We start from the raw sequence: 12,810 nt of genomic DNA, 5'->3' as shown, positions 1-12,810 counted from the left end.
GATCAAAAAGATGCTTTTAAATATAAAGATTAGTGTTACTTTGGTGATTTTATTTTTCTAGTTTATGAATAAAAACCACCTTGACCACAATTTTATTATGTTCCAAAAGTATTCAGGACATTTTCTTTAATGACATAAATGTAAAAGTTGTTTAGAGTCATGGAGTGATATTAAATAGCTTTGGATCTTGAATGTTTATTTACAAGATTAATGGAGTGTAGGTAATGCTTTACAAGAGGCAAATTAGAACTAGTTTATAGAGGTTTCAGTCATCAATTTAAAGTTCACATCTCATTAGAGTTTAAGCAAAACAAACTTCTTTTGTTTATATCTTGCCACATTTAAGTATAATTTTTCTACTTCTTTATGGAAAAGCATAAGATTGTTTAACTTTTTTCTTTTCATTTAGACTATTCTGAAAGTACCAAGGGTTTTCAAAAAGTCCACAGACAATGCATATTATAAAATACCTGTCTATGAATTTCAAAAAAAGTTAAACGTTTTTAAATTCTGTTTGTCATGAACTTTTTGAAGTTCCCTCATGTATACCTTTGCAGATAACTCCATCTGAAGTTCTTAAATAATTATAACTGAATTTTTATTGTCAGTGATCAGTTTTTCTTAACTACATTCTTTGTTTGTTGATGACCACCTGTGTTCCCTTGTTATTTAATATTCAAGTACTTAAAGTATATAGGGTATTCCAGAAATGAACTTCTTAATAATACTTAAGTATTTGAAGCAAGGTGAGTTCAGGTTTTGCAAGAATTAAGAGTTACCTACTGCATTGTTTCTTCCCTGAGCATCGGGTAAGGTTGGTAAAGAAGGACTAGACAAGATTTTTAAAGATTTATTTATTTATTTATTTATTTATTTGAAAGGTAGAATTAGAGAGAGGAGAGGAAGAGAGAGAGAGAGATCTCCCATCCGCTGGTTCACTCCTAAGATGACCGCAACGGCCAGAGCTGTGCCAATCCAAAGCCAGGAGCCAAGAACTTCTTCTGGGTCTCCCACGTGGATGCAGGGGCCTAAGGACTTAGGCCATCTTCTGCTGCTTTCCCAGGCCACAGCAGAGAGCTGGATTGGAAGTAGAGTAGCCAGGTCTTGAACCGGCGCCCATATGGGATGCCGGCATTGCAGGCGGCTTTTCCGGCTACACCACAGTGTTGGCCCCCAGAGCTTCTTCTGAGTCTCTCATGTGGATGGCAGACTTGGGCCAACTTGCTGCTTTTCCCAGGCCATTAGCAGGGAGCTACTTCCAGGACTCCAGCTGGTGTCTGCAAATAAGATAACAGCATTGCAGGCAGCAGCTTTACCTGCTGCACCACGATGCCTGAGCCATCATTTGCTTTTTATGCAATAAAAAATCTTAGAGAACATTACTGTAATTATCATTCCTGAATGTGAATATCTTCATATTTTAAGTTAGATTTTCATATGTAGATAACATACTGACAATAGATACTATTTGTTGAATATCTATTATTCATCAAGTACTGTTCTCTGCACTGTACATACATACAGAGAGAATTAAACAGAACATGTTTTGAGAGTGTAAATATGAGGTGTTAGTATCTCCATTTTACAAATGAGGAAACTAAGATGCAGAGAGTGTGTGATTTTCCAATGATTACAAACGTTTTGTTGGTAAAACTACACGTGCCTGACTGTGCAATGCGATCTGGACTCCTGTTTAGCTGATGAGGGCTATGAAAGTTGACCACTTTTACTCATCAAAACCGTAGTTTTAGAGGTTCTTTACTAAGAGAAACGTGATCTTTGAAGAGCATTTGCAACCCCACTCCATACTTGAGGACTAAGTAAGGATCATTAGAACTTAATAAAACTTTCATAATCTAGAATTCAGTAAAGGAGACTTTTCTATAAGATGGCATGATTTTGTGATAGAGCCTGCCTCTCTGATACTACTCGCCCAAGACCCCAGCTCTCCCTACTACACTAGAGCCCATCCCTGTCTCTTGCTCAAGGACTAACTCCAGCGTTCTGCCCTGGGTCTCCAGGATAATCAGTCTTCGCCCCTGACCTGCTGACTCCCACTGTGTTCAAACATGTTACTTCCCCATCTTTAAAAGCCTTCTTTGTCTCCACTTCCCCTCACTGTTGCCCTATTTCTTTACTCCCTTTTGTAGCCATATTACTGCAAAGGGTTTTATATTCTATCTTTACTTCAGTTTTTAAAAATCCAGTATCAAGCTTTTGTACCCCGCCCCCCAACTCTCACGCGCACCCCTCGCCCATGCTGCTCTAACACAGCAGTTCCTGTCAAAGCCCCACCTCCTTCATGCTGCTGAAATCCAGTGGTCATGTTCAGGTCCTGGCCCCACTGTATTCGAGTTTTGTAGTTTGAAACATCTGGTACAATGTTGGGCACTTGGCAACTCCCAACATCTCTCTCTTACCGAAATTACATTTGGTTGTACACTCAGTTTGGACTTTTAAAAGTTGAGCTTTATTAGTTTATTCATGCTACAGATAGCTTCTATCAATTTTTCAAGTTTCCCTTTTGAAGGACGTTTGGATGCCTGTTATTTGTCCCATAATTGTATTTCTGTTACATCTTTTAATGCACTTAACATTTAGAAATGGATTATTTATTAGTTATATGGAAGTTATTATGTTATCTGTGGCAGGAATACAATCCATCTGGTATTTTATCAAAACAGCCTAATTTTGAAAGAGCATATTAGCATACTGTGAACCATAAAAGCAAATGTGTAATATATTCACAGTTCTTTCATGATTAATTTGGATTTAACATCTATTTGTACCATGAGATTATCTTGTAATATAAATCTCATAATGTCTGGATTTCCTGAGGAGAAAACCTCTGTGAGACAAAGGAAATCTTAAGAGGCAGCACAGAATGATTTAAAGCAAGGGTTCTGGAGCCCGACTCGATTCACATTTGAACACCATAGCTTCCTCACCTAAGGCTAGTAGTTCACCTCCCAAAGATTCAGTCTTGTCATCTATAAAATGGAGGTAATGACACAAGCTACCTTTGAGATTTTTGTGACAGTTAAATGAGTTATTGTGTAAAGTGCCTAGACAACTCCTGGCACTATGTGTTTGCTGTTTCTGTTGTCAATGGAAAATGCATTCAGTTTCTCTCTCACACCCTTTATTTGAAGTAGATGCTATTAAAGAAAGCATCTGCTTTTAAGGAATTGGGTTGCGTCCTGTACAAAGTACGCAGATATGGACAGCGTGGTACCTGACAAGGAGAGTGGGTTTCTACAGACATCTGGAAGATGACCTATTGGTAGAAGCCTTAGCTTCTAGCACTTTGCCCCACTTTGTGTCATTTTTCTCTTTCTGAACTGCCTGACCTATTTGTCTTTCAGGGTCCAAGTTACATGTCACTTTTTGGAGATATGTTCCTTTATTCACTTGTCTTATTCCAGTTAAAAATAAAAATTCCCTCTTCTTTGTGGCTATAGAGTTTTTTTTATGGCTTAACATAACACTTAGAGTTAGCTGGGTGATATAGGTTGTAGTATGGCAAAGTATACCTCCTCTCACAGGCCCTAGTATTGGTTTGTTTTGGGTTTTATATCATTCCCTGATGCTTTAATTTCTAATACTCATTGTTGAAAGAACAGAAATATAGTTAGGGATAGAAGCTTCTGTATATACCAACTAAGGAGTCATGATTAATTCGTACTGTAAATGTGACCTACTTGTTGGAATTCTACTACTGAAATAAAATATATTATAATGAGGCTGTATTTCAGAAATGAAAATTAAAACCAATTTGGGGTGATTTACTGACTAAAATATTTAGGTCATTCAGGTATAAAAATAAATAAATGCTTAATGTATTTTGACAATTTTACTGTCTCTAAAGTTAATTTTTCATGTTTCAGTAGGTTTGATAATAGAATATTTTTGAAGGTCATTCCAATTAGGAGATATCAGAAAATAACAACATGAATTTTGTCATAACTACTTCAGAATGCACTTCCACTTAGATAATAGCATATATAAATAGTTTTTCTTTTTAATAAGTTACCTGTACTCCAATTTGAAAAAAGAAACATTTTATTTCTGGTCCTTAAATTATTTTCCTGACAAATCTCTAATAGTTGACTTGTTCTAAATTTTAAATCTGTTGTTAGCATCACCATGCAAAAGACTACATTGAGTACTGGCACAGCAAATATACCGCTAAGCATTTCTATCCAATATTTATGAAATGGATTTATTCAAACTGTGTGGGCTTTCATTACTCCCTACTGACATTCTCTATGCATAATAAAAAAATAAATCCTAATATCCACTCCAGTTCTTTATGGGAGATAGAGTTGTATGATGTAAAAACCACTGGCTTTGGAGTAAAACATAGCTGGATTCAAATTATGGCCCTTTAATGCTTAAGCTGGGTGACTTGAGACTAGGTACATAAGCTCTCTAAACTTCAGTGTATCCAGCTAAATAAAATAGGTTAGAAAATGCAGCATACAGGGATTTGTAGGGATTAAGCAAGCAAAATCCTTTATTTTCATTACATTCTGTATTTATGTTATACTCTGTTGAGCAAGAGTTGTTTTTTTTTTAAGTTCACTGTTGATATTTTTCTTTATCCAAAATTTCATCTTGATTAAAGCAAAAATAGAATTTGATTTTTGAAGGTTCATTCCTGGTTGCATAGTCTCCTAATTGCTCACTGCTGTTACCTTCTACCTCTTGGACACTCCCCTTAACTGGCAATAAATCTCATCTTTCAGTCAATTTCCATTCCTACTGTCATCACCACTGTATGTAGATGATGAATCTAATACCTAGGCCTCGTAATTCTTTGAGCCCTACATGAGCCTACTCAGCTCTGCTTCACTTAGCCATTCTGATAGTCAGACCCTGTTGTCTCATCAGCTTAAAATTCTAAACTTTTAATTCTGCTAAAATGCAGCTACTGAAATTAACTTTACTAACTCTAGATAACCATTCTTCTCCAGTCTTCTATCCTGATTGAAAAGCTACCTCCAGTTCATCTGTTTGTCATCTTAAAAGGACCTCCAGTCCTTTGTCTCTTTTATTTTCTCCTAATTTATCAGCCTTTCTGTGTTCCCTTGTCTCTCCTTCCTTTACAGCTAGGATTCCAAGGTCGGTCATTTTAAATATTCTCTTGCCCAAATCTGAATCTTTCTGCCCATTTTGATTGATCTCCATATCTTTGACTTAAAATATTTTATAGAACACGTAGTTAACCTCTCAGTTTCTTATGAATAATGTGTGAGTAACTAACTTCCTCAATGGATTGTGGTAAGGATTAAATGACTTACTATATATATAAATTATTTAGCCTAGTCTTCAACCCAGGAGATAAAAATCGTGGAGAAACTTTTAAAACTGTGTGGGTTTCTATGACCCTCCACTGATATTCTCTATGAATAACAGAAAACCAGATTCTAATGTCAATCCCATTCTGGCATTTAGTAGGGATTGTCTGCAGCTGCATTGCTGCAAGTTGCCAGTGATACTCACCACGCCAGGTTGTCTATTCATGTAACAGACACTTTGGTCACCAACCTGCCATGGGTCCTTAAGATTGTCATGTAGTCCAACTCTGAGTAAGCACACACCTGTGAGCTTTAAATGACAGATACTTAGGCATTTGAAATAATTGTAATGCTCGTTTAAATTTCAGAAATCTCCGAGAAGCAAGGGATAATGCTGTGGCTGAAAAAGACAGAGCAGTGATGGCTGAAAAGGATGCTTTAGAAAAACATGACCAGCTCTTGGACAGGTAAGCATCCTGAGAATAGAAATGTTAAAACCTTTCTACTGGGTTCTTGTTAGTTCTTCTTTAAAAAATTATTGTAATGAAAGTAAAAATTTCATTTCAATTGAAATGTAATTTATATATATTATTTTACATATTATTGCATGTAGTGGAAACATGATGTGGAGCAGTTCAGAACTTCAGACACTTTCCATATACCCCTTTCACTGCACATTGACCGCTATCCCTCAAAAGCAACCACTTTCTGATCTCTAACATATAGTTTAGTTTTCCATTTCTTTTTTTTTTTTTCAAACATGGCAACAGTGCTGGCTCTCCTGTTAGCCATGTGGTCTTTTTTTTTTTTTTTTTTTTTTTAAGATTTATTTATTTATTTGACATGTAGAGTTACAGAGAGTGAGAGAGAAAGAAAGGTCTTCCTTCCGTTGGTTCGCCCCACAAATGGCCGCTATGGCCGGCGCTGCGCCGATCTGAAGCCAGGTGCTTCTTCCTGGTCTCCTGGTGCAGGAGCCCAAGCACTTGGGCCATCCTCCACTGCTCTCCCGGGCCACAGCAGAGAGCTGGACTGGAAGAGGGGCAACCGGGACAGAATCCAGCGCCCATATGGGATGCGGGCGCCACAGGCAGAGGATTAGCCAAGTGAGCCACAGCGCCGGGCCCAGTTTTTCGTTTCTTAGAATCAAAATAAATAGAATCATATAATATGTACTCTGTGTCTAGCAACTTTCACTTAACATTATATGTTTTCATCCATTCTGTTGGGTTAGTAGTTCATTCCTGATTATAGCTGAATATAGAGATACCTGTTTATTACCTTCACCTGCCAATGGTTATTTCAGACATGTCCAATTTGAGCAACAAGATAAGAAAAAGTAAAGATAAACTTTCTAATAGAGTTGTGTTTATTTTTTAAAATTTATTTTATTTTCCTGAAGGGCATAGTTAGAGAGAGGCTAGAGAGGTCATCATCCACTGCTTCACTCCACAAATGGCTGCAATGGCCAGGATTGAGCCAGGCCAAAACCGGGAGCCTGGAGCTTCACCTGAGTCTCCCACATGGATGTGGGGACCAAAGAATTTGGAACATCTTCCACTCCTTTCCCAGGTGCGTTAGCAGAGAGTTAGATCAGAGGCAGAGCAGCCAGGACTCGAAGTGGCACCCATATGGGATGCTGGCACTACAGGCAGCGGCTTAACCCATTGTACCACAACACCAGCTCTCTATTATACAGTTTTTTTAAATGCATTATCATCTCATACATTTTCTATCAGTAAAAGTGTTCAGGCATACTCTGGCCAAGCTGAATGTGCTTGTAAGGATTGAAGCATAGGCCGGCGCCGTGGCTCACTAGGCTAATCCTCCGCTTTGCCGTGCCAGCACACCAGGTTCTAGTCCTGGTTGGGGCGCCAGATTCTGTCCCGGTTGCCCCTCTTCCAGGCCAGCTCTCTGCTGTGGCCCGGGAGTGCAGTGGAGGATGGCCCAGGTGCTTGGGCCCTGCACCCCATGGGAGACCAGGAGAAGCACCTGGCTCCTGCCTTCGGACTGGCGCAGTGCACCAGCAGCAGCGCTCCTGCTGCGGCGGCCATTGGAGGGTGAGCCAACGGCAAAAGGAAGACCTTTCTCTCTGTCTCTCTCTCTGCCTGTCAAAAAGAAAAAAAAAAAAAAAAGGATTGAAGCATCAAGTGAGTAGCTTGATGAGTTTGAAGTCTCTTTTGATCTTGACATTATCTGTACAACAGCTTAAAAAGATAGACTAGTGGAGGGGCTGGCACTATGACACAACGAGTTAAAGCCCTGGCCAGAAGTGCTGGCATCCCCTATGTGCGCCGGTTCTAGTCCTGGCTGCTCCACTTCCGATCTAGCTCTCTGCTATGGCCTGGGATATCAGAAGATCGCCCAAGTCCTTGGGCCCCTGCACCCACATGGGAGACCCAGAAGAAACTCTTGGCTCCTGGCTTCAGATCGGTGCAGCTCCCGCTGTTGGAGCCATCTGAGGAGTGAACCAGTGGATGGAAGACCTCTCTCTCTGTCTCTAACTCTCTCTGCAATATTAAAAAAAAAAAAAAGACTAGGGGGACTGGTATTGTGGCATAGCTGGTAAAGCTGCTGCCTGCAAGGGATAATGCCTGCAGTGCCAGCATCCCATATGGGTGCCAGTTCAAGTCCTGCCGCCCCACTTCTGATCCAGCTACATGCTAATGTGCTTGGGAAAGCAGAAGATGGCCCAGCTTCTTGGGCCCCTGCACCCACATTGCGGATCTGGAAGAAGCTCCAGGCTCCCAGCTTCGGATCAGCCCAGCTCTGGCCATTGTAACCATTTGGGTGTGAACCAGTGGATGGAAGACCTCTCTCTGCCTCTGCCTCTGCCTCTGCGTCTCTCTAATTCTGCCTTCCAAATAAATAAATCAATCTTGGGGCGGGGGGGGGGGGGGACTGATTAAGTCACCATGTGAAAGAAATGATGAACCTAAGCTCCTTTTGAAGGTATTAGTGAACAGATCTCCACAGTTACTGCATTTAAAAGAAAAAAAAAAGCCTAAAGGTTAGAACTGTTATTTGAAAAGATTTATTTATTCGAAAGACAGAATGACAGAGAGACAGAGAGAGAACTTCCATCTACTGCTTCAGTCCCCGATGCCTGGAACAACTGGGCTGGGAGGTCAAACCCAGTACCTAGGTTCTTGATCTGGTTCTTATGTGGGTGGTGGAGAGCCAAGTAATTGGACCATAATTCGCTGCTTTCCCAAGTGCATTGGCAGAAAGCTAGATCAGAAGAACAGTCTAGACTTGAACCAGGCACTCCAATATGAGATGCCCACATTGCAAGAAGTAGTATAACCTGCTTTGCCACAGCACCAGTTCCCTCCACTGAAATTCTTTTGAGTAAATTTGCCTGTGTGTTTGAACTCAAATTTTGAGAATATTTTGTATATTTTTTGTATGTAGTGAAACCCAAGGAAAAATAGTCAGGTGTCTGATTTTTTAGAGGTTGAGCTTTTAATATTCAAATGTGATTCTAGCTTGTTGTGTATTAAAATTTGAGTAAACAAATGTTTTAATCTTTACGTGGGATGAAATTTGCCTGGATCATGCTTGCTTGTACAGTGTTCTACTCAAGAGTAATTAGTCTCATCTTTTTTGTTTATGTTAGAAGCTTTTCTTTATCAGATATCTCATTTTCTGGTTAAATAACATGTTTTTATCAAGAGATATGTAAAGAGACAGTGTGCCAGTTTGAAATGTGTGAAAAAAGCATTTTACTCAAGGACTTTAATTTGCTACAAAGGAAGGGATTTTTCTCAGGCATATGAAAGATGTGTGTGTCCCAGTTCAAGCTCAACAATTTATCTAAAAATAAGTAACAAATACTCCAGTTTCATGGACATGAACATTTTCGTTCAAGTTCTGTTGCTTTGAGTCCTTGCACACAGTCTGAGTGTTCTTTCTGCCAAAAAGAAGAAATTTTTAAGACTCAATCAGTATGAGTAGTAAAGTAAGTTGAATACATTGTTGAATTTGTGGCATCCTCTATGGGAGGGCTATATTTGATTCTGAAGTGTAAGCTTGCAATTCAAAATTAATTTTACTAATAAAATCTTTAGATTACAGTTTGTTTTAAAAAGTACATTCTGTCCTTTGGTCTATAAGTATTTGTAAATGAATATTACTATAAGTTGTGTTTTCAATCCCACAATCTGCATGGTAATTGTAGACTTTTTGACCTGATTTTTTTTACTAGCAAAAGACAAAAGAGGGCATAGGAGATTAGATGAATAGAATAAGTGATTTTTATGTCATACTGAGCTAGTTTAAAAAAGCTTGATATAGAAACTGGCTGTCCTAAATTTCTGTTCAGTGCTTTATCCCCAAGAGTAGAGTAAGTTCAGTGTCTCTTTATTCTGCCTTTTTCATATTTCTATGTACTTTTTCCTTTGTTTATCTGTGTTAACCTGCTGCCTTCTTCAGTAGGCAAGGAAATATTTGTGTCATTTGCAAGAGCCACTCAATAGAATGAAGGATATTGATATTTCAAATAAGAGCTATAGTATCATATAAACCTTTGTTTTACTTAGACTAATAATTTTATCATTATTATTCCTAATTTTCATGGTCATGGAAAAGAATCACATAATTTTTTGAATGCAGAAATTCCTGATTTTTAATCCTGAATTGAAATACTTTTTTGTCATCCTCTTAATGAGGGAAAGAATATACAAAAAATTTATACTTTTTTTAAAATTTTATATTGCTTTTATTTATTTATTTATTTTTGACAGCAGAGTGGACAGTGAGAGAGAGAGAGAGAGACAAAGGTCTTCCTTTGCCGTTGGTTCACCCTCCAATGGCCGCCACGGCAGGCGCACCACGCTGATCCGATGGCAGGAGCCAGGTGCTTCTCCTGGTCTCCCATGGGGTGCAGGGCCCAAGCACTTGGGCCATCCTCCACTGCACTCCCTGGCCACAGCAGAGAGCTGGCCTGGAAGAGGGGCAACCGGGACAGAATCCGGCACCCCGACCGGGACTAGAACCCGGTGTGCCGGCGCCACAGGCAGGGGATTAACCTAGTGAGCCGCGGCGCCGGCCACAAATTTATACTTCTTAAATAAAATATTTCAGTACCTAAACTTTTCCAAATTTTGATCATTTGAAATGTACTTTCATTAATGAACAACTCATGGGTTTCTGAATTGGTAAAATTTTTTGTTACTTAATTTCTCTTAGTGCTTGCAGTCTACTGTTTTTTCAATAGGTTTATTTTGTTTATGTTGAAAATCTAGCTGCATGTTTTTCTGAAGTTTTCCCATAGCTACATGGCTACAGTTCCCTTTAACGTATATTCATTTGGATAGGTTTATGTCTCAACTGATTCGTGACTTCCTAGGTCACCACAGGTGATTCCACTTCTTTCCCCAGAAAGGCTTTACAATTAGTGCTAATACAGTAGACTTGAAAGCATTAAGAAGTATAGTGCCGAGATGACAAATATCTGTTCCTTTTCAGTCTGACATAAAGCTCTAGAAGGAAGTGATAAGAAAGTTCCAATTCAGATCACAGTGTATGGATTTTATTTTTATGCCACCTCTCATCTATCTTCCTTTTTCTTTATTAGAGTTTGGTCAAATCTGAAATCCCTTGTCCCTCCAAGATCAATAGCCCTAGAGAATCCTTTAACTAACATTCATGGATAATTTACTGCTTTTAAGTGTGTGTAAGTGGCACTAGTTCTGAACTGATACACCTCTTCTCCCTACCTCAAAGGAATACATCTTGAATATTTTTGTGCAGCAAGTCAGAATACACACACACACACACACACTCACATACTGCCTTGATATTGTTTTCTTTGGATCAGTGTTTTTCCTTTTAGAAGGATGAGGGAGAGGTGAAGGATCTGTGTCAGAAAATATCAGGAGAATTATTGATGGATGCCACAGTTGTTTACATGAAATTCTGTGGGACAGAACATCTTTATACAGAAATGGACTATAATTATCAGCATTTTTTGTTGTTTAAATAGAATATTTGGTGTAGGGAAATGCTATTTCCATGCCTACTGACATAAATTTCTCTACTCAATCCTAAATAATCAAATGACTATCATTCTCAGGAGATGAATTCACATTTTACTTATGAAATCAAGACTGTGTCTCAGCGTTCTATTTTGGTCTTTATTATTTTTAAAATCTTATTTAAAATAATGTCATATTGTGTAAAAGCTTTTAGAATACTATAAAAAGTTCTTGCATATCTTTTATCCAGATTCTCCTCATTTTAACATTTTGCTAAATTTCTTTTATGTTTTTTGGGTTTTTTTTATTTAACATTTTTTGATTAACATCTAATTCTTTTATATTTCTGTGGCATTTAATGCAGCATTTCAACACATATACACAGCATAAACCAGTCAAACCAGACAACTAACCTTTCATTTCCTTATCCCTTCTTCCTGTTTGCAGCCTACCAGCTCCTCCCTCCCAGTTCTTTATACCGTGTATTATATTACTATGAACTGTAGTGTGCTGTGCAACAATGAAATTGGTTCCTTCTATGTGACTATATTTTGATACCCATTATCCAGTCTCCCTCAGTTCTTCCTCCCTCTCTTTTCTCAGCCTCTAGTAATCACTATTCTAATTTCAGATCTACCATTTTTAATAATTTCCACATGTGAGAGAGAACATGCAATATTCATTTCTGGCTTATTTCACTTAACCTAATGATCTGCAATCTCATCCAATTTTGCTGCAAATGTCAGGATTTTCCTCTTCTTTGTGACTGAATAATATTCCATTATGTATACAGACTAGATTTTTTTACCTATTCATCCATCAGTTGCTGATTATGTGTCTTATCTAGATTGATTGTGTATCTTATCTATTATAAACAGTACTGTACTGAACACGAGGGTGCGGATATCTCTTTCAAATGCAGATTTCATGTTCTTTGGAGATGTACCTTGGAAGTGGAATAGTTTAGTCATACGGTATATTTTAAGGTATTTGAGGCACCTCCATAATGGTTGCACTAGTTTTTATTCCTACCAACAGGATACTAAGGTTCCGTTTCTCCACATCCTTGCCAGCATTTGCTATTATTTATCTTTTGATAATAGTCACTTACTAAGTATGATGATATCTCATTATGGTTTAGATTCTCATTTTCCAGATGAAATGGAACACTTATTTCAGGTATTTTTTGGCCAGTTTAATTATTTATTTTGAGAAATATTTATTCAGATCCTTTGCCCATTTCTTAACTGGATTGTTTTTTGTTGTTCAGTTTTCTAGTCCCTTATATATTCTGGATAGTAATCCTTTGTCAATGAAGAGTTTACAAATATTTTCTACCATTCTGTCAGTTGTCTCTTCACTCTTTGCTCCCTTTGCTATATAGAAGCTTCCTAGTTTGATGTCATCCCATTGTCTATTTTTACCTTTGTTCCCTGTGCTTTTGGGATCTAATAAAAAATGTAATTGCTTATGTCAATGTCTTAAACTGTTTGCTCTGTGTTTTCTTCTAGTAGTGTCATAGCTTTAGGTCTACT

General features: G+C 38.2%; 1 protein-coding gene across 6 annotated transcripts in view; it reads left to right on the top strand.

Moving 5' to 3' along the window:
- The window catches only part of PIBF1 (progesterone immunomodulatory binding factor 1), a 237,684-nt gene that overhangs the window by 59,739 nt on the left and 165,135 nt on the right, over positions 1-12,810 (top strand). For all 6 annotated transcript variants that reach the window (XM_070048728.1, XM_070048727.1, XM_051850615.2 and 3 more), the window contains exon 10: positions 5,669-5,767. In XM_070048728.1, the coding sequence (XP_069904829.1) occupies positions 5,669-5,767 (99 nt within the window). The remainder of the gene's footprint in view (positions 1-5,668; positions 5,768-12,810) is intronic.

This window comes from Oryctolagus cuniculus, chromosome 9 (genome assembly GCF_964237555.1).
Source record: "Oryctolagus cuniculus chromosome 9, mOryCun1.1, whole genome shotgun sequence".
Lineage (NCBI taxonomy): Eukaryota > Metazoa > Chordata > Mammalia > Lagomorpha > Leporidae > Oryctolagus > Oryctolagus cuniculus.
Note: the sequence above shows the minus strand (reverse complement) of the source record. Positions and strands in the feature narration are given on the sequence as shown.